General features: G+C 39.0%; 1 protein-coding gene across 2 annotated transcripts in view; it reads right to left on the reverse strand.

Annotated features, from left to right (window-relative positions):
* chinmo (Chronologically inappropriate morphogenesis) overlaps positions 1 to 12,408 on the reverse strand; it is an 81,792-nt gene extending 69,384 nt beyond the window's left edge. The window contains exon 1 of one of the 2 annotated variants that reach the window (XM_043413955.1): positions 12,321 to 12,408. In XM_043413955.1, coding sequence (XP_043269890.1) covers positions 12,321 to 12,396 — 76 coding nt within the window. In that variant the 5' untranslated portion in view covers positions 12,397 to 12,408. Of the gene's footprint in view, positions 1 to 10,120; positions 10,674 to 12,320 lie in introns of those variants that run through there. The other variant, XM_043413956.1, reaches the window with a different exon arrangement.
* Positions 12,409 to 13,028: the final 620 nt, after the last annotated feature.

The following is a 13,028-nucleotide window of genomic DNA, read 5'->3' on the forward strand; positions in this document are numbered from 1 at the left end:
GCAGACCACGTGACTGTTGGCTAATGATCTCAGTTCACATGGAGAGAAAGGATCTTCTCCCTCCTCCTCGTCTCCCCCTAACAACCGTACACGAAACTCGAAAAATTGTTGGATTTTGCGTCGCGTTCAAAACTAACTTTTCAATTGAATCAAGAATCTAACATCATTCTCATTCCGTTGGTTATTTTTATTCTTATCGTCTCGATAACTGCCATGTTATTTTTATTGTATTACAAGATCCTTCTTTATAACGATTCTTTCATTATAAAGGAATAATCAATACTGTAAGTTGTTCAATGAAATAATATTATCCAAGCCAACATATATATCAAGTTTTATGCAACCTTTACGCTCCGCTGTTTTTCGCGCTTCCTTTCTCGTCTAAATGGACGATTTATGAAACTCAACGTTCAGCGTTTCGATCTTGATGAGGCGATTCTCTAGCGTTACTATTAATAGATTTTTTCGACCAGACACGGGAGTTGAGATTGTCCCTATAAATTAGCACGACGAAGACACGATTTGCTTGAAATATAGGGAAAAGCGCGGGGTAAATAGGATCGCCGAAGTAAAATGGACTAGAAATCTCAATCATATGTTGATTTGGTTAGAGAATATATTGTCAAGATATTTCATCACCTTTGTACGTTGGCCTCGATAGCCTATACATTTTCTCGACCAATTAAAAAAAAAAAAAAAAAAACAATCGTTAAATATTAAACAATTAAAAAATGAAACGTCTAATGTTAGATTTAATCTGACGACCCCGCATCGGATAATCCTTGAAAGTATTAAATCGTATAATTTTATCGGTTCGTGACATGGTCAAGTGTTACATATAAAGATGCTGGTCAATATTGAATAGTCGAAGAACAACAATATAGTACTGAATGTCGTCGATGAATTTCATTGAATATGGGGATATCCGCAAACATCCAATTTTCCGCTGGCGCTGTTGCAATTTATTCGATAAACTTATACTGCGATTTATGTTTTTGAAAACCGAGATATTCAAGATATATAAAAATCGGCAAATTTTTCTACCTGCAAACGACAAACCCGATGGAATATACTTCTCTTTTGCCCAAAATCCAAACTGTGCCGATTATAATAAAATCAGGCATGCACGAATAACGCAGCAAATAATGACGCTGTGTTTTGAGCTTCGCGAAGCTGGGCTAACTGTCAATTTCTCACTAATTAATATTTCGTGAGAAAACGAACGAGGCGAGGACGTTGAAAATTTTGCGTGTCCCTCGATATATAGGTACCAGCACGAACGAGAAGAACGATTAGAATGAGGGCCCAGATATCCGCGTTTATCAGGTATATAAAATAGATGCCGTACAGAGGTTCATATTTTTGGTGTGTGCGCGCGCGCGCGTGTGTGTGTGTGTCATGGCACTGCAAAATTCAAACGTTTATAACTCGGAAACGGTTTGAGATACAGGGCCACCGTTTTGCACAGATGTTAATCTATACAAGCTTTTCATTCTCTGATAATTTTGTCAGAATTTGAAAAAAAATACGAATATGACGACGTTTTGAAATTTTCATAAAAAGGGTGTCGACGCTCTAACTTTCGAAAATTTAGAGATTTATTAATAATTTTTTTTTTTTATAAATGGACTATCATAACAAGAAGATTAGTATTGAATTTGGGGAATATCGGTTGAGCAGTTTAAATTTCATGACATTTTGAATTTTACGAAAATATGAGTTTTTCAAAAAATCGTCTAACCGCTTCAATTTTGGGAAATTTTGTAAGATATTGTGTATAAGTCTGTACTTGCTCTATACTTTTCAGCAAAGTTGTCGGAATTATTTAATTTCAATGTAAATTGAAAAACGATGAAAATGGAAAGTTGCAAACTGTTTTTTCTGATGGCACGTCTTTCAGTTGTTTTTTATGGATTTAAACAAAGAATTAAATTAAAGTTCGTAAAAGAAGGTAGAGAAAGTACATTATTTTCTTGTATACAAAAAAATGCTGCAAATTAAAATTTGCAAATTGCTTCCCCAAGATGGTCAAGATGCACGATGCTCAAAGCTCCCTCTATGAGGAAACCAAAATGAAAAATATAGCACCTCGTAGAGTAAGCTTTGAGCATCGTGCATCTAGACCATCTGAGGAAGGAATTTGCAAATTTTAATTTGCAGCATTTTTTTCGTTACAATAATCTGACATATGAAATTAGCCGGTATACGTAATCGGAGCACCGGAACATGAAAATTCGATAAACGAATGAGAGAGCGCCGCCCTCTTGTTCACGAACCTTTGTATTTTCCGATTCGTGCTGCTGTTCACTGTATATTTATTATTATATAGAAAAGTCGACAACAGGTCGGAGGCGGAGAAATGAAGCTTTGACGCTTGGTGCGTTAGAACCGCACCGCGGCGCAGAGAGGGCACGTAAAGCGTGGAACGTAGAAGGGGGCAAGAGGGGCGGGAGGCAGAAGCCAGGAGGAGCGCAAGAGAGAAGTAAGTGTACGCGGGAGTTGGGAGTTGGTAGAGGTGGACCGTTCAAGGTCATCGCGGGGCCGCACGCGCGCTTCGAGCTCACGCATACAAGCTTCTCCGCGTTGCGGAGTCGCACGTATGCGTGTTTTATGCTCCTCCGGATGCACACATGCAAGAGTTCTTATAAGTACATATACAAATGAACACATAAGTAGACGCGTGGATATGAAAAACTATGATACGGTGCAGGTTCGCTCACGCGTTTGAATCATTCTCGATATCTCCCCGCGCCGCCCGATCTTGGGGGAAGGGGCTCTTCTTACCCCTTTACCCTCGTTTCCTCGGCCGTTGCTCCTTCTCCTCTCTGCCTTTTACAGATACGCGATCTATATAATCAAAATCGAGCGCTCTTGTGAGCATCAAAAAAAGCAGTCAACAACGCCCAGTTTCACTTCCGTGCAATCACTTATTTGCATGGAGTGGATCGCGGGGGGAGTGGGGGGCGGCGGCTATGACGATGATGTCAAGCCAAGAAAATTCTGTGCGTTTCTTCATCATTATTCGGCCTTGCTCATCTCGCTCGTTTTTCATCAACCGATTTCTTCATTCTCATTCCACCGTCTCTTGTTTACTATATATTGGCGTCAAGACTGCGTCTCTATATATTACGATCAATCCGTAAGAGCGATAGAATTTTAAAACGCTCTCCGAGAATCGAGAGACGACAGTGCAATGAAATATAAGAAAAAATATAACAAAATTAATGTCATCATAAATATTACATTGAGAGAGATTTACTTTATCTTTGAAACTCGATCGACGAGGTCAACACGTTAGTGCGAGAGAGACAGTTACAGATTAGAACCGATTGGCCATCGATTTAGTCATACTCAATACTATTTTTTCTTTTTAATTCGAGGCCAGATTAGGTGACTGCATAATGTCCTTTGAAAATTCAAAACATCAATTGCACAAGTCTCGTCTGATCAATCGTTGATTAATGACAAAAAAACATCGTTGGATCGTAACAATAAAAAAAACTATAAGCAGTCATGGAAATTTCGCAGATTTTGTCAAAAAATATGATGCTGATTCTAATATCGTATGTCATATTATGTACAAATTTCTTCTCAACTTTCAACGAATTGTCAAATATAAACATTGGTATACAACTGTTTTTCTGGACTGCCTAAAATATAATTAAAAGGATGTTCTCTGTTTTGTTTTTTTTTTGTTCTATCATGATGGAGATAGCAACAGGAATATATTTACAATCGTATATGGCGACTATGACGGTGAAGTTTACAACGTTCAAGTCCATCGAAAAAAACATTTGTTTTTTCCACTTCAATTCACATTCCTTTTCAAATATGCGATTAGTAAAATAGAAAAATTCAACGTCATTGGTGGCATTTTGGCGAAGAGTATTTTAAATAAGGTTGTGCATGAGCCTTTATATATGAGAGATATACAGTCGATACGAGACTGGAAAGGAATAGAGCGAGGGTGGGGGTACAAGTGTTGTTGGTAGGATTGAAAGCATCGTGGAATTATATGGGGAGAGAACAACGCAATGCTCGCTCGAAGGGCGATAACGTCGTGGAAAATCGCATTCTGCAAGAGGGAACGCAGAGAGTGAGATGAATAGATATTCATCTCTTTTTCTGTCTATCGTTTCGTCGTTTCTGCACGAAACATAGTCGATATTGCAGCAGGGGTGTACAATTTTGCTTCTGGCTCGGCATGCTCGCTTCAGGAACTACCCTAACTTTCAACCCTCCCGAAAATTCCCACTCTTCGTCCTCTACCATTCTCTCCACCTCTTTCCTCGACTCGAGGAGCGAATCGAGGGAAGCAAAGTACACGAAGTGAGAGAGCGAGAGAGAGGGAAAGGCACGGTGAGGTACAGGCTTTTGACAATATATGCAGATCAGTATACACATACATATATATGAAAGTATGTATATTGCAAAGCCCATCGCTGGGCGCACACGGATCTCTGAGTGTAATTGCCAGAGGGTGGAAAGAACGAAAACGCAGCCCCTGGAATCCCGGGGGTTGTGGAAGGGTTTTCTTTCTCTCTTTCTCTCTCTCTCTCTCTCTCTCTCTCTCTCTCTCTCTCTCTCTCTCTCTCACTGTTTCCATATCTTTCACTCCCGTTTTTTCTCTTGTGGCCCTCAACGAAGGTTGAAAATTAAACGTAAAACGTAAAGAAGCGTCAGACAACGCGGGCTTTTCCGAATATCTTCAATAATTGTGATAAAAAATTCATACAAGGAAAAAATATCAATTCTTCATCCCTTCGGGTAGAAAAATCAATAACAATACTTCGATACCGTCGACTCAATACTATACCAGATCCAATGAAGATCTTTATATTTTCCCACCACATAATATATCGAACACCATTTGTTGAAATACCAGAGCCATTTTGAAAACCCTTAAATGTCAGTCGTGGACATAAAAGTAGAGATCCGAAAGAAATAGCTACAAATTTTGGAAGTAAAATTATTTGACTGATTACATAAAATCTGTCAGCAGATTTTTTCCATCGTCCTGCCTAATTTGAGAGATTTTTTTCGTAATCGTGCAACTAGTATCATGATATTAAAACTTGTAAAGAAACTCAAAGTAAGCTACAAATTCGTAAAAGACAAAAGATATCGGGGATCACGAAAAATAAACTTACAATAATTTTCTGCGTGGATATATTAAAAAGAAATAAAAACAGGTTCGAAAAAAGCACAAAAATTCAACAGAATGGGTTAACCAAAATAAGCGATTGTTTTACAACGGTGAATAAAAATTTACTCAAAGTTTTAATATTTAATCACATTGAGATGATTATTGCTTACCGCCAGAAAAAAATTGACAACAACATTAAATGTAGCAACGAATTTCGTAAATGCATTTAGTCATCCATCATCGCGATCCCAAAAGTTAAATTCTACGGTTCAATTTGATCCCACTATGGTATCCGGTCTGAGATCTGTTGGCGTATATATTTTGTGAATATTATCGTTTCGAGCGTACGGTTCGTGGTTGGAATTATATTGTAGTTTTTAATTAGATTTTTATCAACGCGGAAACCCGTAATACTTTTTTGAAAATGAAAAAGAAGTTCCCCGACCATGAAATTGCCGTATGTCTTTCTATCACTTATTCAAATAGAATCAAGGAATTGTGAAAATCACTAAATAATTTGTTCGAACCACAAATATCCCCGGCAGATTCGAAAATTCTTTATTAATTAATTTAGTTGCGGGGCCCGCTATAGTCGGTCATTCCTAGGAATATCAACAGTTTTTTTATGTCCATTTGAAAGTCATGTCATGATTTTCTGGACCTCCGATACAATCAATGATCAAGGAAAAAATAACTCGTACCATTTAAATTTTGTTTTTCATTGATGCTCGGGTCGGTTTGGTCCGTTTACGAATTCACGTTTTCTCCCCGCTTCTACACAACAATAACAACAACGACCAATATAATATAGTGTAGGGAACGTGTGGCGATCAATGTCAATCGGACCCTGCACAACTCGTGGGGTGAAGAAATCCTGCCTGATTATTTCGGCTACACCACCCAGGACTACACGTTATAGAAAATTTCATTATTCACAAAAAAATAGAAAAATTTTTTTTCAAATCTTGAGCCGTTTCATCGTTATTCAGGATTTTTTTTATAATTGACGACATATTATTTTATTTGAAGGGAAAAATGAATTTTTAAAAAAATTTGATACTTTTTTTTGTTCATTTTTTACGTGTACCAAGAAATGGAAATCATCCAATGCATTAGGTGCTTTTATTTGTTTTCGGGATTTTTTTTTTAAATCCCACCTTTTGGATGAGTGACTTATTTCGTATGCTATATACTTATCCCCACGTCGAGCAAAGAAGAAAAAATTATCGATTTTGTCCGAACCACTCCAATATATATTGTGTCTCTGCAGGCCTCACCTGCATAACATCCATTTTTCAATGCCAAGCATAATAATCCAGGTTTTCTACCAATAAACAACTTCAAAATGGATTCTTAACGTTTCAACATTTTTCATTAAACTATATATTTTAATAGCTTATAAAGCTTTGAATGTAGTAATATTCAACGCACAGTGATGCGTCGTTTGACAGCCAAATTTTGTTCGTGCGAACAGTCACATATTAATGTTTCGAATATCGAGATAACTCGTTTTTTCTTTTGGTGAATTTTTGTTTTTGTTTTTTTTTTTTTTAATCTCACACATCATCATCTTTGATCTCTTATAAGTTTCATTATAATTGACTCAGTAGCTCTTCACGGAAAAGCAGCAGAATCTATGCATAAAGCGAACAGATTATTCAGAGATTCCATTAACTGGCAAGTATTACATGAATTATTGTAGTGTTATGCGCGTAATAGATGTTTGGGCGTTAGAGTGATGAAAACATTATATAGAAAATTACAAGTAATAATAAAAATGAAAATATTTGAAAACTCGTTAAAAGAGTATTTTGGCTCGTATGAAATGACTGCGCGTGAGAGTAGCACGCAAGAGCATCTTTTCGTTGGTGAATGAGGAAAAGAGAGACACCAGGTGTTACCGTATAATTGAACGTTGTACACGTGGCTGTTCAATCACCTGTAGACTTATCCGGAAATGTAGAGAATAAAAAACAAAAAATATGTCATCAAAATTCTAGTTTAATACTCGAATACGAGAAATCGACCCTCCTTATTTTTTTTCATCTTATAGTTTCCACAAAAAATGTCGCCAACATCACGGGAACATCAATGACGCTGAAGTTTGCAACGAAACGATCTAAAAAAAATACCCTCCAATAATTCCAGTAATTCTCTAGCTTCGTTCCCTGCCGAATTCGCAGTTCGTACAGTTTTTCAACCCGCACCGATATTTCGTGAAATAAAAAATTGGTGAATCTCAAATGTTATTTTCGTTCATTTCGTTGAACTCCAACGTTGCAAACTTCAGCGTCGTCGAACAAGAACATTTCCTTGCACTTGCGCCAATACGGTTTTTTTTTGTCGCCGCATATACTATGTTTGGGAATCGATTATCTTTTAAATCTCTGCCACCATAGAGTAACAAATTACAATACCTTCGATGTGATTTTTTTTTTTTTTTTTTATTTAAACGCTCCATAGAACAATTTCATTCAAACTGGGAATTGCTAATAAAACGCTTGTCCTCCGATTGATATCATAAATTTTAGGTCTGTACGTAACTCAAATAGTAACATTTTTGATTCATTAGAACTCTCTCTAATTCCTGATGGTTCCCCCATAAGAATGAATATTCCAAATTACCCTTAAATACTTGGCCTCGAATCGATATCATAAATTTTCATGCTGCACGTAACTTGGAAATGGAATTTTTTGTCAATTGATTAAGCTTTTAGAATAAGATAAAAGGTGTGAAATTTTTTTCCAATTGTTCTGTTGAAATTATTTACACTTGGTTTTATAATTTTTTTTATCGTATATGTTTGTGAAAATAAAATATTTCCACCGAATTTTGCGATCGCGTTATATTATCGAACTACGTCCAAAAGCTATCAAGAGACTCGGTTATAAATTACCATAAAAAATGTTGTTTTTTTTTAACTCTTTTCTCTTCATTTACAATTCATTTTCATTCCAAGTTTGCAGATTGTGGGTACGAAGAAATGTTCAACTCTCGGAATGATACATTTTCGTTGCATATACTTATTGAACTGAACAATCCTCAATTCCCCCATCGCAAAAATATCCCGCCCCTCGATGATTTATCATACGCACGAGCAACAATTACTCAGGTAATAAGAGAGACTAATCGTAAAACAAAGGAATTATAAAAATTATAAAAACAGGAGATAAACGATAGAAAATTTTAAAAAATTAAAAAAAAAAAGGAAAATAAAACTCCACCCTTCCATCCGTTTCTACATTTTCTCTCTTTCTCTATCTCGCTCCCCTTCCCTCGCTGCTCTCTGTGACAGCACACGCTTAACCGTACGAATAATTTGGAATGTTGTTTCATTCACGTTGAATAAGAGAAATCTCCGGAGATTATGGGAGCGAGAGAGAAGATGAATAATTGGTACAGAAGAGCTGAAGGCAACACAGCAGCGTAGAACAAAGCCCACGTGGACGGGAACGAAATAACTTTGACGAAACCGAAAACGGGAGAAAGAGAAGGAAGGAAATATGAGATGGAAGAGGAAGAGGAAACGATAGCGAAGAAAAAAAAGTGGAAAGAGCTCCGTTACTACTGCGCTTACTATTAGCTTAATAGTACTGTGCCTTCGGCTCACAGCCCATATAGGCCCGAGATGCCGTGGAGGAACGTACTAACGCCCAACGCCCAAGTTGCGCGTAGTCCAAAGACACTGCAAATCCCCACCTCTCGTGTTTGCTCGCTCGCTCGTGCATGTTATCGTCGCCTTTATCTCAGTTCTTATATGTACTAGTGGTAATGAAAAACAAAATAAACAATTGTCGCGGAACGTACACGTTGTTCGTCAACTCGATTTTCTTAACCCGTCTCTATTATTGTCAAATTGATAAATATAATGCATGAAAAAAATATTCAACTTCAATAGCTTCTCAACCGCACAATGTGCGAATCTTGCAATAATATAAAATCGGATTACGACCGAGTTCCATGACAAAGAAACGTAAACTTTGTGTTTCATATTTTTTATACGTTCGTTGCGTATAGCATAGCACACAATTCTTGTATCTATAGTGATGATGACACTTTTCCGATATATCATTTTTATGTTAAAATTTCTTCAGTTCTAATTCAATTCGATGCTTCCTTTCCCTACACGTGCGTTATCACGCGTTATATGCTCATATGTTATTTTCTCTTTTTTTTCTCATTTTTACGGATCAACGATGTAGCTTAAGGAGGGTGCCTAGGGACGATACAATGTTGCCATGCTAAACCATGTAAAATACATTAAAAATTTCAAAATGATAAGAATTTAATTAAATTTGGTGAACATATTCTTTAGAGTTAAATTTGACAATACAAATTTTTTAAGATTTTTCTTCTTCACAGTTATCGAGTAATTTATCATTAAAGTTCACGTGTATCAGCATAGGGTTTCCATATATATAGGTATACATTCCGGGCATAAGAAATCTGCTTTAATGCGTAATTACTCGATAACTATAAGCAGAAGAAAATTTTGAAAAAAAATGGTGTCTTCGCACTTGATGTTGAAGAACATTATCATCAAAATTGATCAATTTCTTATCAATTTGACGAACGTAGCCACCCTCCTTAAATACGAATGATTTAACATATCCATAAATGCTAACGATGTTGCTTTTGAGCGTGTGCTGTCACTCGTCTATCTCCGATGCTAATTTCTTTTTTTACATGAGACGACGACGAGGTTAGTAGGAGTTGAAAACAAAATTGGCGGAACACGTGGAAAAATGTATGGTGGTGACTCACTACTAGAAAACTGGTAATTTCTTCGTCGATTAACATTCTACAATCAAACTTTCGGTTGACAGAGAGCACAAATACAGCTTTTTGCTTTTCCACGCAATACCAGCAATTTCTTGCAATGCCATAAATCTCGTAATCGTTCCGAGGCACAGAGTCAAAAGTGCGCACAACGTAAACACCGATTCGCATTCTTATGTTGACGTATCACCTACCTATACAAAAACATACGCAGCACCAGATCGTACGGAAACCTCTTCGCTTCACCACCTACTTTGTTGTCGAAAACGTGTCAAGTTATTACAATCTATCTATTGTAACGAGATACGAAGATTCGGAAAAGCACTTGAGCAGACACCGAAAAATCACTCGGAAGGCAAAACTTTTTTATGTCGATACGGGATGACTAAAAATTCACGCACATCCGGACGCAGCCACGCACACATCAAGGCACAGCGTAAATAAAAACAAGTATCTAAACAAAATATGACAATGCATAGGCCGTTTTGTTTGCTATATGCGAATAATCGGTATAGCTGACTTTGTGAAACCGAGATTGAAAAGACGCGAAGAAGAAAGGAAGAAATAAAGATCAAGACCGTGTGACGGCAGACTCGTGTCGCTAGTCCTAATACCGCGATACGGAACTCTCTGTGTGAACAACCGCGATTGTGTATAATAAAAAAAAGCACGAACGCGCAACGATGGACAAACGTGCGTTGTGCGCCCTGACACGAGGCGCGATCTCGATTGGACTGTGTCCTAGAGGGCCCTCTTTAGAGTTCCTTTCAGAGCGATCTATACCACACGCGCCTCTCGTTCTCCCGCTCGCTGTCTCTTTCGCCCTCCTCGCTCGAGCCTGTGTACGTACACGCACAACACACATAAATTCGAATTCTACTCTCTCTCTCTCTCTTGAACGCAACGCGACAGTAGGGCCCCCGCGCTTCGCGTTCTCGTTCTCTCTCTCTTCAACTATTCCTCTCTCCCCTCTTTCGTATATCGTCGCGCCTGAACTCGGCACAAAAATTTTCATTTTCTCACGCGCATCGACTCCATTTCTTTTATGTAATCCACCGGCCCGATTATAATAATCGAATCGAACATGCGCTATTTTTATATAGACATTTTGTTTGATATTTCTATTAGCGCTGAAATAATGCAAATAAGAAAATAGTTTTTCCTTATCGATGTCTATTTCCGCGGTGAAAACAATGATTGACGTATGCACATGTTCGATGCTGTCGGTCAAAAATGAAGATCCGCAGTACGTCTATATTGTTGTTTCATTGGCAACTACCGAAACTAAGAATTTACCACTCTCGAGAATCGCGGAAAGGAAAAAGGTTGATCGACAACCCGTTAGAGTAATGTGTGGAGTGAAAAAAAAAAAAAAAAAAAAATTCCACATTTTTCATATCGCTCGTCGCGTGATGCATGCGCGTCTCTTCCCGTTGAAAAGAAGAGGAAAAAAATATGGGAGAGTTTTCAACAACGAAGTTGCGTCGCAACGATCGGTAAATCGGTGTGACCAGCATGAATACAAGATCTTGGCATTCTTATAAGCTCTCCGAGAAACAACACCGAAGACACCAGGATGAGGAGGAGGAGGAGGAGGAGGAGGCGAGGAGGACAACGACGACGACCTTTGAGCGGGTTAGTTCCCGGTAGAAGGGAAAAGGTATTTGCGTTGGGAAGAGGCCTCTCCTTTTCTGCTATAGTAGTATAAAACTCGTGCGCGCAACGAGAAGATGCCTCGAAATCCGCGGGCGAAAAGGTTGGTGGGAGGATGATCTCGTTTTGGTCGAAAACTCCGAGGATAAAAGAGGCATTTAGAAACGAGAAACGCCACGGCGCGAAAAATTTGGACCTTTGTCCAAAAGTGATGCAGTGCCGTTAGTTTATTTTCTTCATTTTATTTGCTTCGCGCATTCGAGGTTAATATACACGCGGCGAAAGATATAATAAAATAAAAAATAGTAAAACACAATGTGTTAAAAAAATAAATTGTTGATTAAAACGAATGCGCAACTGTTGGGTGAACGCGGGCAAAGTGCCTGAGCGACCTATTGACTCCGAGGAAGAGAGCAGAGCGAAATAAACAATTCGCGATCGGTGTATATATATATATGAAAAATGAAAAATAAAAATATACTGGAGTTGCAATTGCATTAGGAGGAGTATAATCGCCGGATCGATTCAGCATCGCGGGGGCTTCGTTCGGATAGAGTTCATGACGAGATTTTATATATAAATTGACGATAGAGGACCGGAATCAATTGAATCCGGAGAGGGTTATTGAACCGCCCGATTCACTTCCGAACGGGATATGACGCGAGAAAAGTGGATGAAGGACGGAAATTCATTTGCGATGAAAATAAAGGATAAAAATAGTGAAAAAGAGGATTAAAATACCTGGTGGATGAAGCCACCATGGATTGACCAAGGATGGTTGGTGGTTGCTGGGGCCGTCACCAACAGGGGTGTACATCCTCCTCCGACTACGTCACGCCCGTCACTGGGACCCCGTGGCTCGCACCCCCGCTACCGTTGAGCCGGCCGGCGAGCAAACTTTCTCTCTTCGTATTTCAAGCTCACCGCGCGCGCGCGCCTGCCTGCCTGCCTGCCTGCCTGCCTTGTATTCCTGGCGTTTCCCCTTCCTATAGCTTGATGGGCAAAGAGGGCTGCAAGGTTAGCGCCGCTACCGCCTTCTCTCCCTTTCCTCCCTTACGTTCTCGGCTCCCTTCGAAGACTGCCAACGACCGCCAACCACCGATACCATGCTGCCTCCGACGCAACCCCCCCGGCGCCTTCTCTCGGTGTCCGCGGTACGCTGTACGCAGCCAGAGACGCACACTACACAGTCGCATCACTTTCCCTTGCGCTCTCTACCACTTTCACTTGCGACAACCGGGTTGCCGTGGTGCCGGGCGGCCCGCGCGAACGGCCCAACGCTACAGTCCTATCTACTTTCAGGGCTGTCTTCGCCCACGTGCTCGTACGGGAGTCTTTTCCCCCTTGGCTCATTTTTTTTTTTTTTTTTTTTTCATTTCCTTCTCTCACTACTCTGCTTAGATCAAAATATTACACCGCGAATCAACTCGAAATTTTATACTTTCATAT

The sequence above is a fragment of the Venturia canescens genome, chromosome 3, assembly GCF_019457755.1.
Source record: "Venturia canescens isolate UGA chromosome 3, ASM1945775v1, whole genome shotgun sequence".
NCBI lineage: Eukaryota > Metazoa > Arthropoda > Insecta > Hymenoptera > Ichneumonidae > Venturia > Venturia canescens.